The 23,742-nt window shown below is 38.4% G+C and overlaps 2 protein-coding genes across 2 annotated transcripts; one reads left to right on the top strand and one right to left on the bottom strand.

The window, feature by feature from the left end:
- Window positions 1–1,009: 1,009 nt before the first annotated feature.
- LOC136235914 (mitogen-activated protein kinase homolog NTF3) lies at window positions 1,010–4,033 on the top strand. Its single transcript, XM_066025999.1, has 3 exons — window positions 1,010–1,372; window positions 1,884–2,309; window positions 3,117–4,033. Exons 2-3 carry the CDS (start codon window positions 1,887–1,889, stop codon window positions 3,810–3,812), a joined length of 1,119 nt encoding a protein of 372 aa, XP_065882071.1. The 5' UTR covers window positions 1,010–1,372; window positions 1,884–1,886; the 3' UTR covers window positions 3,813–4,033.
- A 6,208-nt stretch (window positions 4,034–10,241) lies between these two features.
- Window positions 10,242–22,774, bottom strand: LOC136200412 (small ribosomal subunit protein eS24z-like). Its single transcript, XM_065990795.1, has 7 exons — window positions 22,684–22,774; window positions 22,084–22,125; window positions 21,492–21,662; window positions 20,475–20,561; window positions 20,333–20,350; window positions 10,389–10,428; window positions 10,242–10,264 (listed from the first exon to the last, which is right to left on the bottom strand). The coding sequence occupies exons 1-7, from the start codon at window positions 22,753–22,755 to the stop codon at window positions 10,242–10,244; spliced, it is 453 nt and encodes a 150-aa protein (XP_065846867.1). The 5' UTR covers window positions 22,756–22,774.
- Window positions 22,775–23,742: the final 968 nt, after the last annotated feature.

Here is a 23,742-nt window from a genome sequence, read left to right as displayed (position 1 = left end):
CCCGGCCAACCCCCCCTGGTTCCGCCCCTGCAGGTATATTATCTAGTTTATAAACTTACTTTGTTTTAAATTGATAAATACATCATTTATCAGTTATTAGTTTCGGAGACGAGTCTATGTGGGGTTTCATTTATTAGATTTACGAGAACCATTATATTAGAGTGTTCCGAGAAACACCAAATTTCTATTTTAAAGAAGCAACGGGGGAATATGCTTTCTTCGCGGGTCAAGATATTTTCCTGGATCATCAACGTTAGAAAGGCAAGTATTAAACGACACCGTATTGACCAGTTCGTTCTAACTGAACAACACATCACCAGTTCACCACACCACCGTCCTAACAAATATTTTTTAAAAAGGGTTAAGGTGCAAAAATACCCCTAATGTTTTGGGCCAGGAGCAATTTTACCCCTAACGTCTAAAATGGTGCAATTTTACCCCTAACGTTGGAAGCCAAGAGCAATTTTACCACTAACGTTAATAAATTGGGTCAATTTGAGAAATAATTCATCAAACTGTCTTCTCGGTCATGAATCTTGTCATCTACATTTCATACGTGTGTCATTTTATCAGTAACAAATCATAAACATACGTTGGGATGATGTGAAAAAAAATAAAAAAATAAAAAATATATTGTCTTTTTATACGAATTAGACAAAATAAATTCAAAAAATTCACCAAATTTATAAATATTAATCTCAAATTCTATTATTAAATTATAAAAACCATGAAATCATTTTTTCAGAACGAATTGTTATGCAATTGGTGCTGAATAAGGAACAAAAATATCTGTGTTTTATAATAGTGTCTGAAATTGACCCAATTTGTTAACGTTAGGGGTAAAATTGCTCTTGGCTTCCAACGTTAGGGGCAAAATTGCACCATTTTAGACGTTAGGGGTAAAATTGCTCCTGACCCAAAACGTTAGGGGTATTTTTGGACCTTAACCCTTTTTAAAAATATCCATATCGATATACATATAGGTTATCATCACAGCCGAGAAATTGCAACAAGCCAAAATAATATATCTGCATTATTAATTTCATCCTCAATATTTTAATCACTCACTTATCTTGCTTTGATCCCCACGAGATAACGGATCTTAATATCCTTATTCCATTGCATACAACAACTACTTCACTGCTTCAGATCGGTTTCTTCATACACTGCGTCAATTTTATTCAACTTCGCCGCCAAATTTGCCTTGGATAGCTGAATGCGCTTGCTGATGGAATTTGGCTGATACTGATTCCGTGGAGGTTTAGGATAAATCGGAAACAGCTGGGAACAAGAGGAAACTTCAGTTGCAGAAATTTTAGCGGGTTTCAAACGTGGTTCACTTGGATAAAGAAGACTTTCGCTAGATCAAAAGGTATGCTTCTTTTCTTCTTTTTGTGCTTATTTTAGTTGTGCTTAAGCTTTAATATTGTAGGAAATTTTTAATTTATTTATGCTTCTTTGACTGGTGCTTCTGGGTAGGCAATAGGAATTTGATAGCTGCGTAATCAGGGACGGAGGACAGGGGGTCACGAAGGGTTCGTCGACCCCGTCTTCGGGGAGAAATTGAAACTACAATTACCGACGGAAATTTCTGTTGCTAAACGTGTAATTTTCATGGGTCGTTCACTCTATTCAGAATTATAACTGATTTGGCATTAGTGGACAAAATTTGAAACAGAATTATCCGTCCCTTAATCCAAAAAAAGAAAAACTGTACCATATTCCCTAACGGTACTTTTTGACCCCAATCATATATGATTAGGAAGTTGTTAAACATCTCACATTGCTAAAGGACTATATGATGCCTTTAGCCACGTCTTTGGAGCTATTTCTATGTTTACATGCTTCATTACTGAATGATGTGTCCTTTCTGTTACTTTCAGGAAATGGCTACTCCTGTAGAGCCGCCAAATGGGGTTATAGTTCAGGGAAAACATCACTATTCTATGTGGCAAAACTTATTTGAGATTGACACGAAATACGTGCCGATCAAGCCTATTGGCCGAGGAGCTTATGGTATTGTCTGCTCTTCTGTGAATAGAGAAACCAATGAGAAAGTTGCCATAAAAAAGATACACAATGTATTTGATAATCGAGTTGATGCACTGAGGACCTTACGTGAACTGAAGCTTCTTCGGCATCTTCGACATGAAAATGTCATTCAATTGAAGGATGTGATGATGCCTATCCATTCAAGAAGTTTCAAGGATGTCTATCTGGTTTATGAACTCATGGATACAGACCTGCATCAAATAATCAAGTCATCTCAAACACTTTCTAATGATCACTGCCAATATTTCCTATTGCAGGTATTTATCTCCTTCCAAATTAGTTCCTTTTGTTTTGAGTGCCTGGAAATTAAGTTCAAGTCAGGAAATGAGATTTTGCTACACTGATTCAACTAATTGCCTGGTGGGTGAAGGTTTTTTAGTTGTCAGTTGTTTCTTATGAGCTAATAGATTTATTTTAGGTAAAAAATCCAAGATAGTTGGGAGAAACATGATCAGGATGGATAACCTTTTTCGGGGCTAGTTTATTCTGTTAGAAAGTTAATCAGAGTTTTAAAAGTTTATTTCAATAGTGACCTTATCTGTTTTATAGAGGTTCTGTTGTCTTTCTTGTATTCATTAATCCACATCTATGACGAGTGGATTAAATTGGTTTACGTTGTTGAATTTCATCCATGCTGCACTTGAATGAATTTACATCCCCATTTTTATGAGACTTCCATGGTATTTCTGTCAAGTTTTGTTTTGACTTTAACAAATTTAAATGCTGGAAAACAATTTGGAGTTCCTTAGGCCTTCAAATGGTTCCCTGTTGCCATGTTACAGTTATTTATTATTATGATCGGTCCATTTGCTTATGCATTAGTTTGCTTTCTAGGGTCACTTCTCATATGTTTAATTATGTTAGCTGTAATGTGCTTATTTTCTAATGTGAATATCCAATGAATGTGTTGATATGCTGCAAGTGTATACAATCTCTGAAGCTTTCACATTACATAGATTGCCCCCTGTAATTGCCATACTTCACCATTTCTTTTCGTTTCTTTTGACAGAATATTTCTTTTTAGAGGCGTTTTGAGTTCTAATGAAATCAAATTCTTGGTGCAGTTGCTTCGAGGTCTCAAGTATCTTCACTCAGCAAACATTCTCCACAGAGATTTGAAGCCCGGGAATCTACTCATCAACGCTAACTGCGATCTAAAGATTTGTGATTTCGGTCTTGCACGCACGAGCAATGGCAAGGGCCAGTTCATGACCGAATATGTTGTTACTCGCTGGTATAGAGGTCCAGAACTGCTCCTTTGCTGCGATAACTATGGGACATCTATCGATGTGTGGTCCGTTGGATGTATTTTTGCTGAGCTTCTAGGCCGGAAACCCATCTTCCCTGGCACAGAGTGTCTCAACCAGCTTAAACTCATCATTAACATCCTTGGCAAGCAGAAGGAAGAGGATCTTGAATTCATTGATAACAACAAGGCCAAGAAATACATAAGAACACTTCCATATTCCCCTGGGATACCCTTTTCTCGCCTTTATCCGAATGCACATCCTTTGGCAATTGATCTTCTGTCAAAAATGCTTATTTTTGACCCATCAAAGAGAATAACAGTCGATGAAGCTCTGCAACATCCTTATATGTCATCTCTGTATGATCCCAACAACAATCCTCCAGCTCAAGTTCCGATTGATTTAGACATAGACGAGGATTTAGGGGAAGCAATGATACGAGAAATGATGTGGACGGAAATCCTCCATTACCACCCGGAAGCTGTGACAGCAAACGGGCAGATGTGCATGTGATCACTGCATTATTTAAGTTGAGGTGAGGAAGTTTTTGTTGTTGTACTATTTAAGTTTATGGTTCTCTCTTGTTTCTAATAATTAGAACGCTGCAGTTAGATGTGGTGTTGATGCATGAGTTGACCAACTTATTATATATGGTCCTTTCAGTTTGTAAATAGGTTCTGTTCTTGTAAGAATTGGGGAGAACGTTTGTTATATAATAGAAACATCTAGATGTATTTCTATGCTTGCAACAACACTATATCTATCTATATATGTGGAAATTGTGTATGGAGCTTTAATTTTTTCTCAAAAACACCAATCAAATATTCATTGAGCACCCACCGATCACCGTAGGTATTTTAATAATAATACTAAGGTAGTTGTGATATACGGTAGGGGACATGATAGATAATTGTTACCATCAAGTTTTACTACAATTGCCAGACTGGGATAGACAATGGAAAAGGAGATACCGATTGTGTAGATGAATAAATTCGATACTGGAACGATAACATAACATTATCAAGTGATGATTTGTGGGGGATGTAAGCAATGTTCGGGAGTTAGTTCATGGGTCGCATGATTTGGAGAAAATAAAACATTGGGAGATGGAGGGAACAAATGCGTCAAGTAAGGATTGATACAGAAAGGGATTAAAGGGTTGAGAAACGATGATTTCAACAATATATTGATTTTATTGGATTTTACAAATCTTGAACGGAGAGTAATTTATCACTGTCAAACATTTCTTAATTCATATAAAATATAACTTTCTCGTTTTTTGAAAATATTTTAATACGAGTCTACAACATGTGAAATAATTCTACTAGAAACTTAGTTTGAATTAATATTCATCACCTACTTCTTAAATAATATACTTAAACCAAGCATTTACAGAAGAAAAAAATTCTTTATTTTTCTTTAAATAAAAAAGTTTTTTTAATAATAATAATAATAATTGGAGTGTTAAATTCTTTATTACCTATAACAAGCATGAGACGGGTTATTACCTTTTTTTTTTGCTCCTGTTGAGAGCTTTCTCTTGTCATAAGAGTTCTTTGCTTCTTTAGCTTTTCTTGAGGGTTTTGCTTCGGAAATCTCTGCATATTTTCCAATTGGTGTACCTGTTCTCTCTGCGATTGCGTATCTGGCGTATCTTCTGGAGATGGCGGACTCCTGTTGAGGTAATTCTTGGAGCCCTTTCTTCTTGCTGTTGGTTTTGGGTTCGATCGTAGGATCTCTTTTTGGGTTTCTCCCAAATTTCCTTTTAGTTTCCTATGGATTCAAGAACGGCGCAACCAGTTACAATTGATGATGGATTCGAGTTTATTGATGTTGAGGAGGGTTCCGGTGGTAATCCTTATGATCTGTGCTTAGTAGGAATGCTCCTGACTGACCGATCGGTGAATTTTAAAGCTCTTAAATACAGGTTAGCGGAGATATGGAGACCGGGTAGGGGTTTGACGGTTACGGAACTGGGATTGAAACTAATTCTGTTTAGGTTTTATCATGAACATGATCTTCGATGGGTATTGGAGGGTGGTCCGTGGTCCTTTGATAACAATCTTTTGTTGTTGCGGGAATTGCAGAGCGGAGATGATCCGTTATCCGTTCCTCTACATATAGTGAGATTTTGGGTTCAAGTCCATAAATTACCGGCCGGTTTTTTCTCAGAAAATGTTGGAAGAGCATTGGGAAATTACATTGGGGAGTTCATTGATTATGATGTGAAGAATGCTTGGTCCTTCTTTCGTCCCTACATGCGCATAAGGGTGCAACTGGATGTTCGTCAACCTCTTAAAATTGGTAAGAAAGTCAGGAAGGCAGGGGGAGAGTGGATAAACTGTAGTTTTAAGTATGAAAAACTGCCTACCTTCTGTTTTATCTGTGGTCTTATTGGGCATATTGATCGTAATTGTGATAGATTCTATCAATCTGTGGAGGGAGAATTAATCAGAGAATGGGACGCATCCATAAGGGCACCAAGTAAGAGAACAGTATGGGGAGAGTCTAGGGGGTTGAAGGATGAGGAAGTCATTGGGAACGGCTCAGTGAATGAGGTGTTTCAAAATGCTGAGTCGGCAAGTAATTTGGGAGGGCAGTCGGGTTCAATTCAACTTGCTACATTGGCGTGTAATTTGGGTGCCTGTATGCTTGATAAAGGGAAGTCCAAATTGCTTTCGCAGTCACCAAAAACGATGGCTCTAGAGGGGGTTGAAGTCAATGATGGTCGTAAAAGGAGTAGGAATAAGGAGAATTATCAAAAAAGAAAGGGAACTGAAATTGGGGGCCAGAGTCAGAGGGGGATGGAGATTGATGGTGGTTTGAAGAAGAGCACTGGGTTTCAATTGGTATCCGAACCAAAAAACGGAAATGTGGCGGGCCTCGACGGGGAGGTTCGCGCTGGATTATGATTATATTGAGTTGGAACTGCCGGGGGTTGGGCAACGTCAGGGCAGTTCCTATTTTTTGTGAACTCATTAGAGTTCATAAGCCGGATATTATCTTTCTTTTAGAAACCCTCGTATGTGGAGCCCGCATTGAGGAAATTAGGAATAGAATTAGATTTGAAGGGTCTTTTGTTGTTGATTGTGTTGGAATGAGTGGGGGGTTGTGTGTCTTCTGGAAAAGGGCGTCTGATTGTTCGCTGCTTTCATATTCTCAGAATCATATTGATGTTTGTGTTCATGATGCGCTTAAAGGGGATTGGAGATTAACGGGTTTTTATGGGTATCCTGAAAGGAGTAGGCGAAAGGACTCGTGGTTGTTTCTGGAAACTCTTGCACGAAGGGCGACTCTCCCGTGGGCTGTCATTGGGGATTTCAATGATTTGCTATCACAATCGGATAAAAAAGGCTTGCTCCCTCATCCGACTTGGTGTATTGATGGCTTTAGGAATTCGGTTGCAGTTTGTGGTCTTGTGGATTTACCTATGGCGGGTTATCCTTTTACATGGATTCGTCAAAAAGGGAAACCTTCCGAAGTGCAAGAGAAATTAGATAGGACATTGGTATCTAGTTCTTGGTCTATGCTTTTCCCGTCGAGTTCTTCATATAACACGTATGCTCCGTCATCAGACCATTCGCCAATTGTGCTCCAAACTTGTGTTCATATTGCAAGTTATTCTCAGAGAAAGTTTGTGTTTGAGAATAAGTGGCTTCGGGAACCGGAGCTGTCTGGGCTGATTTCGTCAAATTGGAGGTCCGGGGATGGTGGGTCTTTTATTGACAAGTTACTGGATCTTAGCGGTATTATGGGACAATGGGGAAAATCGCTCAATGTTAATTTCCGAAAGGCAGTTGCTCGGTGTCATAGTAGGTTGGATCAATTGCGTGGTGATTCGTCGCCAAATGGAGTGGCTGAGTTTGAGCTGATTAAAGGGGAGCTGGTTTCTCTCCTGGTTCAGGAAGAGGATCATTGGAGGCAACGGTCTAAAATTTTTTGGCTTCAAGAGGGTGATGCAAACTCAAATTTTTTTCACTCTTTTGCTAATGGGCGTAGGAATCAGAATGTTATCCGGAAACTTAAAAATGATGTGGGGGTGTGGGTGTCTGAACCTGCGGCTTTAGAGAAGCTTAGTTTGGACTACTTCACTTCTATTTTTTCAAAGGGTAACAGCAATTTTGATCAGGTGTGTAGGCTGGTCACGCCTCGGGTTAATGAAGATATGAATCAGATACTTACTGGAGACTTCTGTATTGAAGAATTTAAACAGGCATTATTTCAGATGCACCCCGATAAGGCCCCGGGGCCGGATGGATTCAATCCGGCGTTTTTTCAAAAATTTTGGCATGTGGTGGGGGAGGATTTGTTCAGAGCTGTTCTGACCTGGGTTGAGAAAGGTGCTTTTCCCCCAAAATTCAATGATACTATTATTGCTTTGATTCCTAAATGTGCTGTTCCGGAGTCGATGAAGGATCTTAGACCGATTGCACTTTGCAACGTTGCATACAAAGTATTCTCAAAGGTATTAGCCAATAGACTCAAACTTATTTTACCGGATGTTATCTCTGAAGAGCAATCGGCTTTTATCAAAGGGCGGTCAATTACTGATAATGTCATGTTAGCTTTTGAGATTTTACACAGCATGAAGCGTAACCCGCATCGAAAGAATGGGGAGGTGGCTTTGAAAATTGATATTAGTAAAGCATATGACAGAGTTGATTGGGGCTATTTAGACGCCATTATGCTCAAATTGGGTTTTGCCGAGAAGTGGGTATCAATTATCATGATGTGCATTTCGTCGGTCAGCTATACGGTAAAAATGAATAATCAACTAATCGGCCCAATCATTCCTCAGAGGGGCTTGCGCCAAGGTGATCCTTTATCCCTGTACTTATTCTTGTTGTGTGTGGAGGGGTTATCTTTTCTGATTGGAAAGGCGGTTTTGAAGGGTCAGCTTCACGGTTGTCGGGTTTGTCATGGCGCACCCGCCATTTCACATCTTCTTTTTGTGGATGATGCGTTTCTGTTCTGTAAAGCGGATATTGCTGAGTGTAGAGTTCTGAAAAATATTCTTGAGACCTATGAAATTGCGTCGGGACAAGCTATTAATTTTGATAAATCAGGTATCATGTGCAGTAACAATGTGGCTTCTGATCTGTTTATTGGCATTTCGGAAATCTTAGGGGTCTCTAAGCCGCTTAATACGGGTCGGTACTTGGGTCTGCCCTCCTTGGTTGGTAGAGCCAAAAAAGTGATTTTTGCCCATTTGAAGGATAGGCTTTGGAAGAAACTGCAATCCTGGAGGGGGAAGCCGTTATCGAAGGCTGGTAGAGCTACCTTAATTAGATCGGCGGGGCAAGCAATACCAGTTTACTATATGAGTGTTTTTCTCCTTCCTGTGTCTACGGCCGAAGAAATTCAACGAATGTTAAATTCTTTCTGGTGGGGGGGGGGGGGGGGGGGGAAGAAGGATGGAGGGAGATCCATCAATTGGATGAGATGGGAATGATTATGTTTGCCTTGGGGGGAGGGTGGATTAAACTTCCGGGAGTTCAATGCCTTTAACTTGGCGATGTTGGGAAAGCAGGGGTGGCATCTTTCTACTGATCCTCATGCTCTTGTTTCACGTGTTTACAAAGCTAAATATTTTCAGAAAGGGAATTTTCTCGAGGCCCGTTTAGGGCATTCTCCGAGCTTCATTTGGAGGAGCATTTGGCAGTCCCAACTTGTGCTAAGCGAAGGATATAGGTGGAAAATAGGTGACGGAAGTAAGATAAGAGTTTGGGGAGTTCCGTGGTTAAAGGATAATTTGAACAGCCATTTAGTTACACCGATTAATAACGAGTTGCAAAGCATTGTGGTGAAGGATCTCTTCTTACCTAATTCTCGCTCTTGGAATCGTGAGCTGCTGTCTGATTTGTTTATGCAAAGGGATGTTTCTGAAATTTTAAAGTTACAGCCATCATGGTCTTTAGGATCCGACAAGATAATTTGGCGGGAGAGCAAAACGGGGGATTATTCTGTCAAATCAGCATACCAAATGACTATTAATCGGCTTTCTCCGAGGGATGACCTTACTTGTACGGGGGATTGGCGTCTGATTTGGAAAGCAAATATTCCATACAAAATTCGTTATTTTGCGTGGCGAATGGCTAGAGATTGCTTACCGAACCGACAAAAATTAATCCAAAGAGGTATTTCGGTTCAACAACATTGTGTGTTTTGTGGGATTGATTTGGAAGATAATTGGCATCTGTATATTATATGTCAATTAACTCGTGATGTTTGGAGGGAAATCGGGATTGCTGGTTTGGTTCAGAGGGTGGCGGATTCAGCAGACAGTTTTTGCAATTGGTTTTTTGATATTCTGGCAAAGCTCTCTAGTCAGGTTAGAGATTTATTCTTGACTATTTCTTGGTATATTTGGAAACAAAGGAATGATAAACTGTGGAATCATTTGGCTCCTTCCATTTCCCGCATTGTTACCGGAGCAAAAGAGTTGATTTCCGACTGGCAGCGGGCTCGTCGGTTGAAAATGGGTAATGTAAGTAGTTCGGTTAAATGTTCAGTTGATGCTGCTATTTTTAGTGATATTGGTAAGGCGGGCTTCAGTGCTGTGATTAGGAATTGGGAGGGAGCTTTGTGGCGGGTCGGATTCAAAGGATTGAAGGTTTACCTTCGGTCAGGGAATGTGAAGCTTTGGCGTTGTTAGAAGCGTTATTGTGGGCTGTAAACTGTGGTTATCAGGAAATGATCTTCGAATCTGACGCTAAGGTCGTGGTAGACGCGGTTCTTTCTTGTAGCTCGGATGTGTCCGAATTTGGAGACATTATTAATCGGTGTCGTTCTATTTTTCTTTCTCATGGCTTATTCTCGGTCATTTTCTTACGGAGACAGGCAAATGAGGTTGCTCATGTTCTTGCTAAGGAATCTCGTTTTGCCGATTGTCCCGTGGTTTTTGATTCTTTACCTAGATGTCTAGGAGATGTAATTACGATTTTAGCAGCATCCCCAGCCTTTGTCTGCCCAAGAAAAAAAACTCAGTAAGTGAATATTCAAATTAAATAACTTGGACAAGAGGATGAGAAGAGATGTCAACTTATGTATATGTGAAGAAGCCACTATAATCACAAACAACAATCTTACCTTCTTTACTCCTCGGATCTTCTTTGCCCTGTTCTTTCGCTCCTTCATCTGTTTCCTAGACTTCTCAACCTTAGTATCAAGACCGTTCTGCACACGAGCAGAGAAACAACTTAACAACAAGTAAATTTAGAAAACAACCAAAACCAGACACCCAGATAATCATGCATTTAATACTCAAATATGGATACTAGAAGCAGTTAGTCAAAACCAACTAACAGAAATAGAGAGCCACACAGACTGATAAGAATGCACAATTATAAATGTCAAATTGTGACAAGCATAATAAACTCGACCAATAGGTTAAATAACTTTAAGAAAGCAAATTTTTATAAGCACGTAATATTCATTTAATGATAAGAATTATATGAATTTTGGATCTTATGCACTCTTAGTACAAGCACTATATCCGTCGCACAGCAAATGGATGTTTTTAATTGCACCATTTTATACGTTAGAGGTAAAATTATTCTTAGGTGTAAACATTAGAGTATTTTTGCACCTTATCCTTACTTCATATTGAATCTCAGTTGTTTTGTATCTTAATTTTTCCAATTATGATCAAATTTACCCTTATATTATCAAAAATTTGAAAATTTCGATTTGACTACTATGAATCAAAGCCTTAAGTCGTTATTAAAAAAAACTTCATGCAATTGAGCCCCTCCGGACCTTGAGCTCTGGCTCCGCCACTGCTCTTAGTACAAGCACTATATCCGTCGCACAGCAAATGGATGTTTTTAATTTGATTTTACAAGGCAATGAAACCAAATGAACGACATTTTCATGAGTTATAACCTACTGTCCTTCAAAGCATTTATAACTCCACAATATAATAAGCAATGGCACCAAAACATTAAGAAAAAAACTCTTTTTAGCAGGCATTAAGTGTTAAATTAATCTCTTGGAGTTCAAACCGAAGCAGTCTTATTGCACTGCTATGCAGGTCAATATATCAAGAGCAATGGAAAAGGCAATGAAAACATTTTTATTTTTCAATCTGAAGACTGATGAACTTACCCTGATGAGTCTGTATTTTGGCTCGAACTTTTTTGCATTGTCAACGGAATCATATATAAGACCAAAACCAGAGGATTTTCCACCTCCAAAATGAGTCCTGAACTTAAATACAAAAATTGCATTGGTATCCTTCACCTCGTACAAGGTAGCTAGCTTTTCCTTCAGTTCTGCCTACATAACAGAAAAATGGCACGACAAGAAAAAAATCAAAAACATAACCTATTGATCAATAATAACAATCAGCTCAGATAAATTGATTAGCTGAAATTTTTTAAACAACAAAATTTCTAACATTTTCATTAAAGTATAAATTAATTGGCACTATAATGATAACAAATCAACTTTAAAAATTTAGTGTCCGCAAAAGATATACTTCTGGATGAGTAACCACACTTATAACGAAAAAGTGGCCATACTTTCAATGTAGGGGATTTTTTTTGTTTACAATTAGATATATAACTTCATTGGACACTGACACTTGCAATCGTACCCAATAAATTTTAACAGTACATTGTATTCATATTGTGAAGTGATAGACTATCAACAGTAACCTGATTACAATGATAAAAAAAAATGCTGAGTCAAACCATACCTTGGAAACATTGGCTCTACCAGGGTGAAGAACATCAATGATCTGCATAAACAAAACAGGAATATCATTATCATCAGAATCCATGTTTTATAACCAACATGATGTCAGTTCTCATAATTCAATGCCTAGTAGTTTAAGGCTTGGTATCTTAAATCTAACACAAACACAAAATTGTTTACAGAAGGAAATTTATGGCTCTAAAATATGACCATCTCTTAACCTCCACCTCCGATATCATGAGAATCATAAAATCAATTTTCTCAAGCCCATCAAGATAATAACCACAACCACAAAAAAAAAAAAGAGAACATCTCATGCACTTATCATCAGATATCCGACAGTTGAATAAACTAAAGATCTGCAACTAATTTAAGCTCGTAAATCGATCTCAATAACCATTCTACAGAGCAAAGTAATAACAAGCAACACTAATGGAATACATCCAGCCTAATCCGCAATGATTGAAGATGCAAAATCGAAAAACATTCCATCTTGTCTAATAGATTAAATCTTATCGGTGATCCACTAGAACCACAGCAAGGGCCACTAGCTATGGTAAGAGAGAGGTGTTAATGAGATGGATAAAAAGACTTACGAATTGCTTCCTAGATAGGAGGCGGTTGGTCATGAACTTCCTGGTTCGAATGGTTACTGCCTTGTCCGCCATGGTTTCACCAAAGAAAAGTTCACAAACCCTAACGGGGCGTTTGGTATTTTATTGGGATAGAGATAAGGATAAAGGTTGGGATAGGGATAAGGATAAATGGTTGGGATAAGGATAAAAATATGATAGTCGAGAATTATTATTCAATGTTTGGTACATGCGATAAGGATAGGGATAAAATAATACATTTTACTATTTTAACCCTATTTAAACTACATAACATTAATTTGAGGGATAAGATGGACTTTTCCATCCTATTAAAATCGCAGGAGCTTATCCCACCTCCTTATACCACCCCCTCATGGGTATAGGATTTGAGGGATAAGAAGCTTATCCCCTATCTGTCTCATTCTTCTATCTCCCAAACAAACACGGGATAACTTATCTCGTATTTTTTTATTCCTATCTCACCTCCTATATCCCTTCTAACAAACACCCCGTAAATCGCAGACCTAAGTGCAGCAGCAGCAGCTCGAGGAGAAAGATTTCTGAGAAGAACAAATCCAGTTGTATAGAGTTTTTAAAAAACCCTACTGCATCGCCCGCTTTGGTCCTCGATTTCACTTGTGGGCCTCGATTTGGGCTTTTTGTTCATGCGCAATAAATTAGTTTGTTGTTTTTCTTATTTTTTTTTATTAAACCGCAATAAATTAGTTATCATTTTCAATACATTTAAAATAAAATTACAAAATAACATATATATTTGATTAATAAAAATAAATGTAGTTAATTGTAAAACTGAATGGTTTACTCTAAAAGTATAAATACATTTTTATTATATTATATAGTTTTTTTTAATCAATTATATTAGAAATATGTTTTTGGCTATTAGATTTTTTTTTGGATAACTAGAAAACTTGTATTACGAAACGAGAAACATAACATCATCCTGAATACAAGAAGAAACACAAACTGGAAAATCTTCGATGAGAATTTCCAAATTAGATAGAGAGCATGCCCAATCAGCTAAATTATGTGCGACAACATTCGCTTGACGCCTCTCATGCATGAACTCAATTGATCGGAAAGAACGTGCAATCTCCAATATATCTGTATGATCCCAACAAAAATCCTCCAGCTCAAGTTCCGATTGATTTAGACATAGACGAGGATTTAGGGGAAGCAATGATACGAGAAATGATGTGGACGGAAATCCTCCATTACCACCCGGAAGCTGTGACAGCAAACGGGCAGATGTGCATGTGATCACTGCATTATTTAAGTTGAGGTGAGGAAGTTTTTGTTGTTGTACTATTTAAGTTTATGGTTCTCTCTTGTTTCTAATAATTAGAACGCTGCAGTTAGATGTGGTGTTGATGCATGAGTTGACCAACTTATTATATATGGTCCTTTCAGTTTGTAAATAGGTTCTGTTCTTGTAAGAATTGGGGAGAACGTTTGTTATATAATAGAAACATCTAGATGTATTTCTATGCCTGCAACAACACTATATCTATCTATATATGTGGAAATTGTGTATGGAGCTTTAATTTTTTCTCAAAAACACCAATCAAATATTCATTGAGCACCCACCGATCACCGTAGGTATTTTAATAATACTAAGGTAGTTGTGATATACGGTACGGGACATGATAGATAATTGTTACCATCAAGTTTTACTACAATTGCCAGACTGGGATAGACAATGGAAAAGGAGATACCGATTGTGTAGATGAATAAATTCGATACTGGAACGATAACATAACATTATCAAGTGATGATTTGTGGGGGATGTAAGCAATGTTCGGGAGTTAGTTCATGGGTCGCATGATTTGGAGAAAATAAAACATTGGGAGATGGAGGGAACAAATGCGTCAAGTAAGGATTGATACAGAAAAGGATTAAAGGGTTGAGAAACGATGATTTCAACAATATATTGATTTTATTGGATTTTACAAATCTTGAACGGAGAGTAATTTATCACTGTCAAACATTTCTTAATTCATATAAAATATAACTTTCTCGTTTTTTGAAAATATTTTAATACGAGTCTACAGCATGTGAAATAATTCTACTAGAAACTTAGTTTGAATTAATATTCATCACCTACTTCTTAAATAATATACTTAAACCAAGCATTTACAGAAGAAAAAAATTCTTTATTTTTCTTTAAATAAAAAAGTTTTTTTAATAATAATAATAATAATTGGAGTGTTAAATTCTTTATTACCTATAACAAGCATGAGACAGGTTATTACCTTTTTTTTTGCTCCTGTTGAGAGCTTTCTCTTGTCATAAGAGTTCTTTGCTTCTTTAGCTTTTCTTGAGGGTTTTGCTTCGGAAATCTCTGCATATTTTCCAATTGGTGTACCTGTTCTCTCTGCGATTGCGTATCTGGCGTATCTTCTGGAGATGGCGGACTCCTGTTGAGGTAATTCTTGGAGCCCTTTCTTCTTGCTGTTGGTTTTGGGTTCGATCGTAGGATCTCTTTTTGGGTTTCTCCCAAATTTCCTTTTAGTTTCCTATGGATTCAAGAACGGCGCAACCAGTTACAATTGATGATGGATTCGAGTTTATTGATGTTGAGGAGGGTTCCGGTGGTAATCCTTATGATCTGTGCTTAGTAGGAATGCTCCTGACTGACCGATCGGTGAATTTTAAAGCTCTTAAATACAGGTTAGCGGAGATATGGAGACCGGGTAGGGGTTTGACGGTTACGGAACTGGGATTGAAACTAATTCTGTTTAGGTTTTATCATGAACATGATCTTCGATGGGTATTGGAGGGTGGTCCGTGGTCCTTTGATAACAATCTTTTGTTGTTGCGGGAATTGCAGAGCGGAGATGATCCGTTATCCGTTCCTCTACATATAGTGAGATTTTGGGTTCAAGTCCATAAATTACCGGCCGGTTTTTTCTCAGAAAATGTTGGAAGAGCATTGGGAAATTACATTGGGGAGTTCATTGATTATGATGTGAAGAATGCTTGGTCCTTCTTTCGTCCCTACATGCGCATAAGGGTGCAACTGGATGTTCGTCAACCTCTTAAAATTGGTAAGAAAGTCAGGAAGGCAGGGGGAGAGTGGATAAACTGTAGTTTTAAGTATGAAAAACTGCCTACCTTCTGTTTTATCTGTGGTCTTATTGGGCATATTGATCGTAATTGTGATAGATTCTATCAATCTGTGGAGGGAGAATTAATCAGAGAATGGGACGCATCCATAAGGGCACCAAGTAAGAGAACAGTATGAGGAGAGTCTAGGGGGTTGAAGGATGAGGAAGTCATTGGGAACGGCTCAGTGAATGAGGTGTTTCAAAATGCTGAGTCGGCAAGTAATTTGGGAGGGCAGTCGGGTTCAATTCAACTTGCTACATTGGCGTGTAATTTGGGTGCCTGTATGCTTGATAAAGGGAAGTCCAAATTGCTTTCGCAGTCACCAAAAACGATGGCTCTAGAGGGGGTTGAAGTCAATGATGGTCGTAAAAGGAGTAGGAATAAGGAGAATTATCAAAAAAGAAAGGGAACTGAAATTGGGGGCCAGAGTCAGAGGGGGATGGAGATTGATGGTGGTTTGAAGAAGAGCACTGGGTTTCAATTGGTATCCGAACCAAAAAACGGAAATGTGGCGGGCCTCGACGGGGAGGTTCGCGCTGGATTATGATTATATTGAGTTGGAACTGCCGGGGGTTGGGCAACGTCAGGGCAGTTCCTATTTTTTGTGAACTCATTAGAGTTCATAAGCCGGATATTATCTTTCTTTTAGAAACCCTCGTATGTGGAGCCCGCATTGAGGAAATTAGGAATAGAATTAGATTTGAAGGGTCTTTTGTTGTTGATTGTGTTGGAATGAGTGGGGGGTTGTGTCTCTTCTGGAAAAGGGCGTCTGATTGTTCGCTGCTTTCATATTCTCAGAATCATATTGATGTTTGTGTTCATGATGCGCTTAAAGGGGATTGGAGATTAACGGGTTTTTATGGGTATCCTGAAAGGAGTAGGCGAAAGGACTCGTGGTTGTTTCTGGAAACTCTTGCACGAAGGGCGACTCTCCCGTGGGCTGTCATTGGGGATTTCAATGATTTGCTATCACAATCGGATAAAAAAGGCTTGCTCCCTCATCCGACTTGGTGTATTGATGGCTTTAGGAATTCGGTTGCAGTTTGTGGTCTTGTGGATTTACCTATGGCGGGTTATCCTTTTACATGGATTCGTCAAAAAGGGAAACCTTCCGAAGTGCAAGAGAAATTAGATAGGACATTGGTATCTAGTTCTTGGTCTATGCTTTTCCCGTCGGGTTCTTCATATAACACGTATGCTCCGTCATCAGACCATTCGCCAATTGTGCTCCAAACTTGTGTTCATATTGCAAGTTATTCTCAGAGAAAGTTTGTGTTTGAGAATAAGTGGCTTCGGGAACCGGAGCTGTCTGGGCTGATTTCGTCAAATTGGAGGTCCGGGGATGGTGGGTCTTTTATTGACAAGTTACTGGATCTTAGCGGTATTATGGGACAATGGGGAAAATCGCTCAATGTTAATTTCCGAAAGGCAGTTGCTCGGTGTCATAGTAGGTTGGATCAATTGCGTGGTGATTCGTCGCCAAATGGAGTGGCTGAGTTTGAGCTGATTAAAGGGGAGCTGGTTTCTCTCCTGGTTCAGGAAGAGGATCATTGGAGGCAACGGTCTAAAAATTTTTGGCTTCAAGAGGGTGATGCAAACTCAAATTTTTTTCACTCTTTTGCTAATGGGCGTAGGAATCAGAATGTTATCCGGAAACTTAAAAATGATGTGGGGGTGTGGGTGTCTGAACCTGCGGCTTTAGAGAAGCTTAGTTTGGACTACTTCACTTCTATTTTTTCAAAGGGTAACAACAATTTTGATCAGGTGTGTAGGCTGGTCACGCCTCGGGTTAATGAAGATATGAATCAGATACTTACTGGAGACTTCTGTATTGAAGAATTTAAACAGGCATTATTTCAGATGCACCCCGATAAGGCCCCGGGGCAGGATGGATTCAATCCGGCGTTTTTTCAAAAATTTTGGCATGTGGTGGGGGAGGATTTGTTCAGAGCTGTTCTGACCTGGGTTGAGAAAGGTGCTTTTCCCCCAAAATTCAATGATACTATTATCGCTTTGATTCCTAAATGTGCTGTTCCGGAGTCGATGAAGGATCTTAGACCGATTGCACTTTGCAACGTTGCATACAAAGTATTCTCAAAGGTATTAGCCAATAGACTCAAACTTATTTTACCGGATGTTATCTCTGAAGAGCAATCGGCTTTTATCAAAGGGCGGTCAATTACTGATAATGTCATGTTAGCTTTTGAGATTTTACACAGCATGAAGCGTAACCCGCATCGAAAGAATGGGGAGGTGGCTTTGAAAATTGATATTAGTAAAGCATATGACAGAGTTGATTGGGGCTATTTAGAGGCCATTATGCTCAAATTGGGTTTTGCCGAGAAGTGGGTATCAATTATCATGATGTGCATTTCGTCGGTCAGCTATACGGTAAAAATGAATAATCAACTAATCGGCCCAATCATTCCTCAGAGGGGCTTGCGCCAAGGTGATCCTTTATCCCCGTACTTATTCTTGTTGTGTGTGGAGGGGTTATCTTTTCTGATTGGAGAGGCGGTTTTGAAGGGTCAGCTTCACGGTTGTCGGGTTTGTCATGGCGCACCCGCCATTTCACATCTTCTTTTTGCGGATGATGCGTTTCTGTTCTGTAAAGCGGATATTGCTGAGTGTAGAGTTCTGAAAAATATTCTTGAGACCTATGAAATTGCGTCGGGACAAGCTATTAATTTTGATAAATCAGGTATCATGTGCAGTAACAATGTGGCTTCTGATCTGTTTATTGGCATTTCGGAAATCTTAGGGGTCTCTAAGCCGCTTAATACGGGTCGGTACTTGGGTCTGCCCTCCTTGGTTGGTAGAGCCAAAAAAGTGATTTTTGCCCATTTGAAGGATAGGCTTTGGAAGAAACTGCAATCCTGGAGGGGGAAGCCGTTATTGAAGGCTGGTAGAGCTACCTTAATTAGATCGGCGGGGCAAGCAATACCAGTTTACTATATGAGTGTTTTTCTCCTTCCTGTGTCTACGGCCGAAGAAATTCAACGAATGTTAAATTCTTTCTGGTGGGGGGGGGGAAGAAGGATGGAGGGAGATCCATCAATTGGATGAGATGGGAACGATTATGTTTGCCTTGGGGGGAGGGTGGATTAAACTTCCGGGAGTTCAATTCCTTTAACTTGGCGATGTTGGGAAAGCAGGGGTGGCGTCTTTCTACTGATCCTCATGCTCTTGTTTCACGTGTTTACAAAGCTAAATATTTTCAGAAAGGGAATTTTCTCGAGGCCCGTTTAGGGCATTCTCCGAGCTTCATTTGGAGGAGCATTTGGCAGTCCCAACTTGTGCTAAGCGAAGGATATAGGTGGAAAATAGGTGACGGAAGTAAGATAAGAGTTTGGGGAGTTCCGTGGTTAAAGGATAATTTGAACAGCCATTTAGTTACACCGATTAATAACGAGTTGCAAAACATTGTGGTGAAGGATCTCTTCTTACCTAATTCTCGCTCTTGGAATCGTGAGCTGCTGTCTGATTTGTTTATGCAAAGGGATGTTTCTGAAATTTTGAAGTTACAGCCATCATGGTCTTTAGGATCCGACAAGATAATTTGGCGGGAGAGCAAAACGGGGGATTATTCTGTCAAATCAGCATACCAAATGACTATTAATCGGCTTTCTCCGAGGGATGACCTTACTTGTACGGGGGATTGGCGTCTGATTTGGAAAGCAAATATTCCATACAAAATTCGTTATTTTGCGTGGCGAATGGCTAGAGATTGCTTACCGAACCGATAAAAATTAATCCAAAGAGGTATTTCGGTTCAACAACATTGTGTGTTTTGTGGGATTGATTTGGAAGATAATTGGCATCTGTATATTATATGTCAATTAACTCGTGATGTTTGGAGGGAAATCGGGATTGCTGGTTTGGTTCAGAGGGTGGCGGATTCAGCAGACAGTTTTTGCAATTGGTTTTTTGATATTCTGGCAAAGCTCTCTAGTCAGGTTAGAGATTTATTCTTGACTATTTCTTGGTATATTTGGAAACAAAGGAATGATAAACTGTGGAATCATTTGGCTCCTTCCATTTCCCGCATTGTTACCGGAGCAAAAGAGTTGATTTCCGACTGGCAGCGGGCTCGTCGGTTGAAAATGGGTAATGTAAGTAGTTCGGATAGGCTGATCTGTAGTTTATGGCATCCTCCTGGGGTAGGAAAATTTAAATGTTCAGTTGATGCTGCTGTTTTTAGTGATATTGGTAAGGCGGGCTTCAGTGCTGTGATTAGGAATTGGGAGGGAGCTTTGTGGCGGGTCGGATTCAAAGGATTGAAGGTTTACCTTCGGTCAGGGAATGTGAAGCTTTGGCGTTGTTAGAAGCGTTATTGTGGGCTGTAAACTGTGGTTATCAGGAAATGATCTTCGAATCTGACGCTAAGGTCGTGGTAGACGCGGTTCTTTCTTGTAGCTCGGATGTGTCCGAATTTGGAGACATTATTAATCGGTGTCGTTCTATTTTTCTTTCTCATGGCTTATTCTCGGTCATTTTCTTACGGAGACAGGCAAATGAGGTTGCTCATGTTCTTGCTAAGGAATCTCGTTTTGCCGATTGTCCCGTGGTTTTTGATTCTTTACCTAGATGTCTAGGAGATGTAATTACGATTTTAGCAGCATCCCCAGCCTTTGTCTGCCCAAGAAAAAAAACTCAGTAAGTGAATATTCAAATTAAATAACTTGGACAAGAGGATGAGAAGAGATGTCAACTTATGTATATGTGAAGAAGCCACTATAATCACAAACAACAATCTTACCTTCTTTACTCCTCGGATCTTCTTTGCCCTGTTCTTTCGCTCCTTCATCTGTTTCCTAGACTTCTCAACCTTAGTATCAAGACCGTTCTGCACACGAGCAGAGAAACAACTTAACAACAAGTAAATTTAGAAAACAACCAAAACCAGACACCCAGATAATCATGCATTTAATACTCAAATATGGATACTAGAAGCAGTTAGTCAAAACCAACTAACAGAAATAGAGAGCCACACAGACTGATAAGAATGCACAATTATAAATGTCAAATTGTGACAAGCATAATAAACTCGACCAATAGGTTAAATAACTTTAAGAAAGCAAATTTTTATAAGCACGTAATATTCATTTAATGATAAGAATTATATGAATTTTGGATCTTATGCACTCTTAGTACAAGCACTATATCCGTCGCACAGCAAATGGATGTTTTTAATTGCACCATTTTATACGTTAGAGGTAAAATTATTCTTAGGTGTAAACATTAGAGTATTTTTGCACCTTATCCTTACTTCATATTGAATCTCAGTTGTTTTGTATCTTAATTTTTCCAATTATGATCAAATTTACCCTTATATTATCAAAAATTTGAAAATTTCGATTTGACTACTATGAATCAAAGCCTTAAGTCGTTATTAAAAAAAACTTCATGCAATTGAGCCCCTCCGGACCTTGAGCTCTGGCTCCGCCACTGCTCTTAGTACAAGCACTATATCCGTCGCACAGCAAATGGATGTTTTTAATTTGATTTTACAAGGCAATGAAACCAAATGAACGACATTTTCATGAGTTATAACCTACTGTCCTTCAAAGCATTTATAACTCCACAATATAATAAGCAATGGCACCAAAACATTAAGAAAAAAACTCTTTTTAGCAGGCATTAAGTGTTAAATTAATCTCTTGGAGTTCAAACCGAAGCAGTCTTATTGCACTGCTATGCAGGTCAATATATCAAGAGCAATGGAAAAGGCAATGAAAACATTTTTATTTTTCAATCTGAAGACTGATGAACTTACCCTGATGAGTCTGTATTTTGGCTCGAACTTTTTTGCATTGTCAACGGAATCATATATAAGACCAAAACTAGAGGATTTTCCACCTCCAAAATGAGTCCTGAACTTAAATACAAAAATTGCATTGGTATCCTTCACCTCGTACAAGGTAGCTAGCTTTTCCTTCAGTTCTGCCTACATAACAGAAAAATGGCACGACAAGAAAAAAATCAAAAACATAACCTATTGATCAATAATAACAATCAGCTCAGATAAATTGATTAGCTGAAATTTTTTAAACAACAAAATTTCTAACATTTTCATTAAAGTATAAATTAATTGACACTATAATGATAACAAATCAACTTTAAAAATTTAGTGTCCGCAAAAGATATACTTCTGGATGAGTAACCACACTTATAACGAAAAAGTGGCCATACTTTCAATGTAGGGGATTTTTTTTGTTTACAATTAGATATATAACTTCATTGGACACTGACACTTGCAATCGTACCAAATAAATTTTAACAGTACATTGTATTCAAATTGTGAAGTGATAGACTATCAACAGTAACCTGATTACAATGATAAAAAAAAATGCTGAGTCAAACCATACCTTGGAAACATTGGCTCTACCAGGGTGAAGAACATCAATGATCTGCATAAACAAAACAGGAATATCATTATCATCAGAATCCATGTTTTATAACCAACATGATGTCAGTTCTCATAATTCAATGCCTAGTAGTTTAAGGCTTGGTATCTTAAATCTAACACAAACACAAAATTGTTTACAGAAGGAAATTTATGGCTCTAAAATATGACCATCTCTTAACCTCCACCTCCGATATCATGAGAATCATAAAATCAATTTTCTCAAGCCCATCAAGATAATAACCACAACCACAAAAAAAAAAAAAATAAGAGAACATCTCATGCACTTATCATCAGATATCCGACAGTTGAATAAACTAAAGATCTGCAACTAATTTAAGCTCGTAAATCGATCTCAATAACCATTCTACAGAGCAAAGTAATAACAAGCAACACTAATGGAATACATCCAGCCTAATCCGCAATGATTGAAGATGCAAAATCGAAAAACATTCCATCTTGTCTAATAGATTAAATCTTATCGGTGATCCACTAGAACCACAGCAAGGGCCACTAGCTATGGTAAGAGAGAGGTGTTAATGAGATGGATAAAAAGACTTACGAATTGCTTCCTAGATAGGAGGCGGTTGGTCATGAACTTCCTGGTTCGAATGGTTACTGCCTTGTCCGCCATGGTTTCACCAAAGAAAAGTTCACAAACCCTAACGGGGCGTTTGGTATTCTATTGGGATAGAGATAAGGATAAAGGTTGGGATAGGGATAAGGATAAATGGTTGGGATAAGGATAAAAATATGATAGTCGAGAATTATTATTCAATGTTTGGTACATGGGATAAGGATAGGGATAAAATAATACATTTTACTATTTTAACCCTATTTAAACTACATAACATTAATTTGAGGGATAAGATGGACTTTTCCATCCTATTAAAATCGCAGGAGCTTATCCCACCTCCTTATACCACCCCCTCCTGGGTATAGGATTTGAGGGATAAGAAGCTTATCCCCTATCTGTCTCATTCTTCTATCTCCCAAACAAACACGGGATAACTTATCTCGTATTTTTTTATTCCTATCTCACCTCCTATATCCCTTCTAACAAACACCCCGTAAATCGCAGACCTAAGTGCAGCAGCAGCAGCTCGAGGAGAAAGATTTCTGAGAAGAACAAATCCAGTTGTATAGAGTTTTTAAAAAACCCTACTGCATCGCCCGCTTTGGTCCTCGATTTCACTTGTGGGCCTCGATTTGGGCTTTTTGTTCATGCGCAATAAATTAGTTTGTTGTTTTTCTTATTTTTTTTTATTAAACCACAATAAATTAGTTAGCATTTTCAATACATTTAAAATAAAATTACAAAATAACATATATATTTGATTAATAAAAATAAATGTAGTTAATTGTAAAACTGAATGGTTTACTCTAAAAGTATAAATACATTTTTATTATATTATATAGTTTTTTTTAATCAATTATATTAGAAATATGTTTTTGGCTATTAGATTTTTTTTTGGATAACTAGAAAACTTGTATTACGAAACGAGAAACATAACATCATCCTGAATACAAGAAGAAACACAAACTGGAAAATCTTCGATGAGAATTTCCAAATTAGATAGAGAGCGTGCCCAATCAGCTAAATTATGTGCGACAACATTCG

This window comes from Euphorbia lathyris, chromosome 7 (assembly GCF_963576675.1).
Source record: "Euphorbia lathyris chromosome 7, ddEupLath1.1, whole genome shotgun sequence".
NCBI classification, from domain to species: Eukaryota; Viridiplantae; Streptophyta; class Magnoliopsida; order Malpighiales; family Euphorbiaceae; genus Euphorbia; species Euphorbia lathyris.
This window is presented reverse-complemented; position numbering and strand designations above follow the sequence as displayed.

Coding starts and splice junctions, on each gene's coding strand:
- LOC136235914 (XM_066025999.1), top strand. CDS start 1,887: ATGGCTACTCCTGTAGAGCCGCCAAATGGGGTTATAGTTCAGGGAAAA. Junction 2,310..3,116: donor GCCAATATTTCCTATTGCAG/GTATTTATCTCC, acceptor TTCTTGGTGCAG/TTGCTTCGAGGTCTCAAGTA.
- LOC136200412 (XM_065990795.1), bottom strand. CDS start 22,755: ATGGCGGACAAGGCAGTAACCATTCGAACCAGGAAGTTCATGACCAAC. Junction 20,562..21,491: donor CAAAATACAGACTCATCAGG/GTAAGTTCATCA, acceptor GCTCGTGTGCAG/AACGGTCTTGATACTAAGGT. Junction 10,265..10,388: donor AGATCCGAGGAGTAAAGAAG/GTAAGATTGTTG, acceptor TTTCTTGGGCAG/ACAAAGGCTGGGGATGCTGC.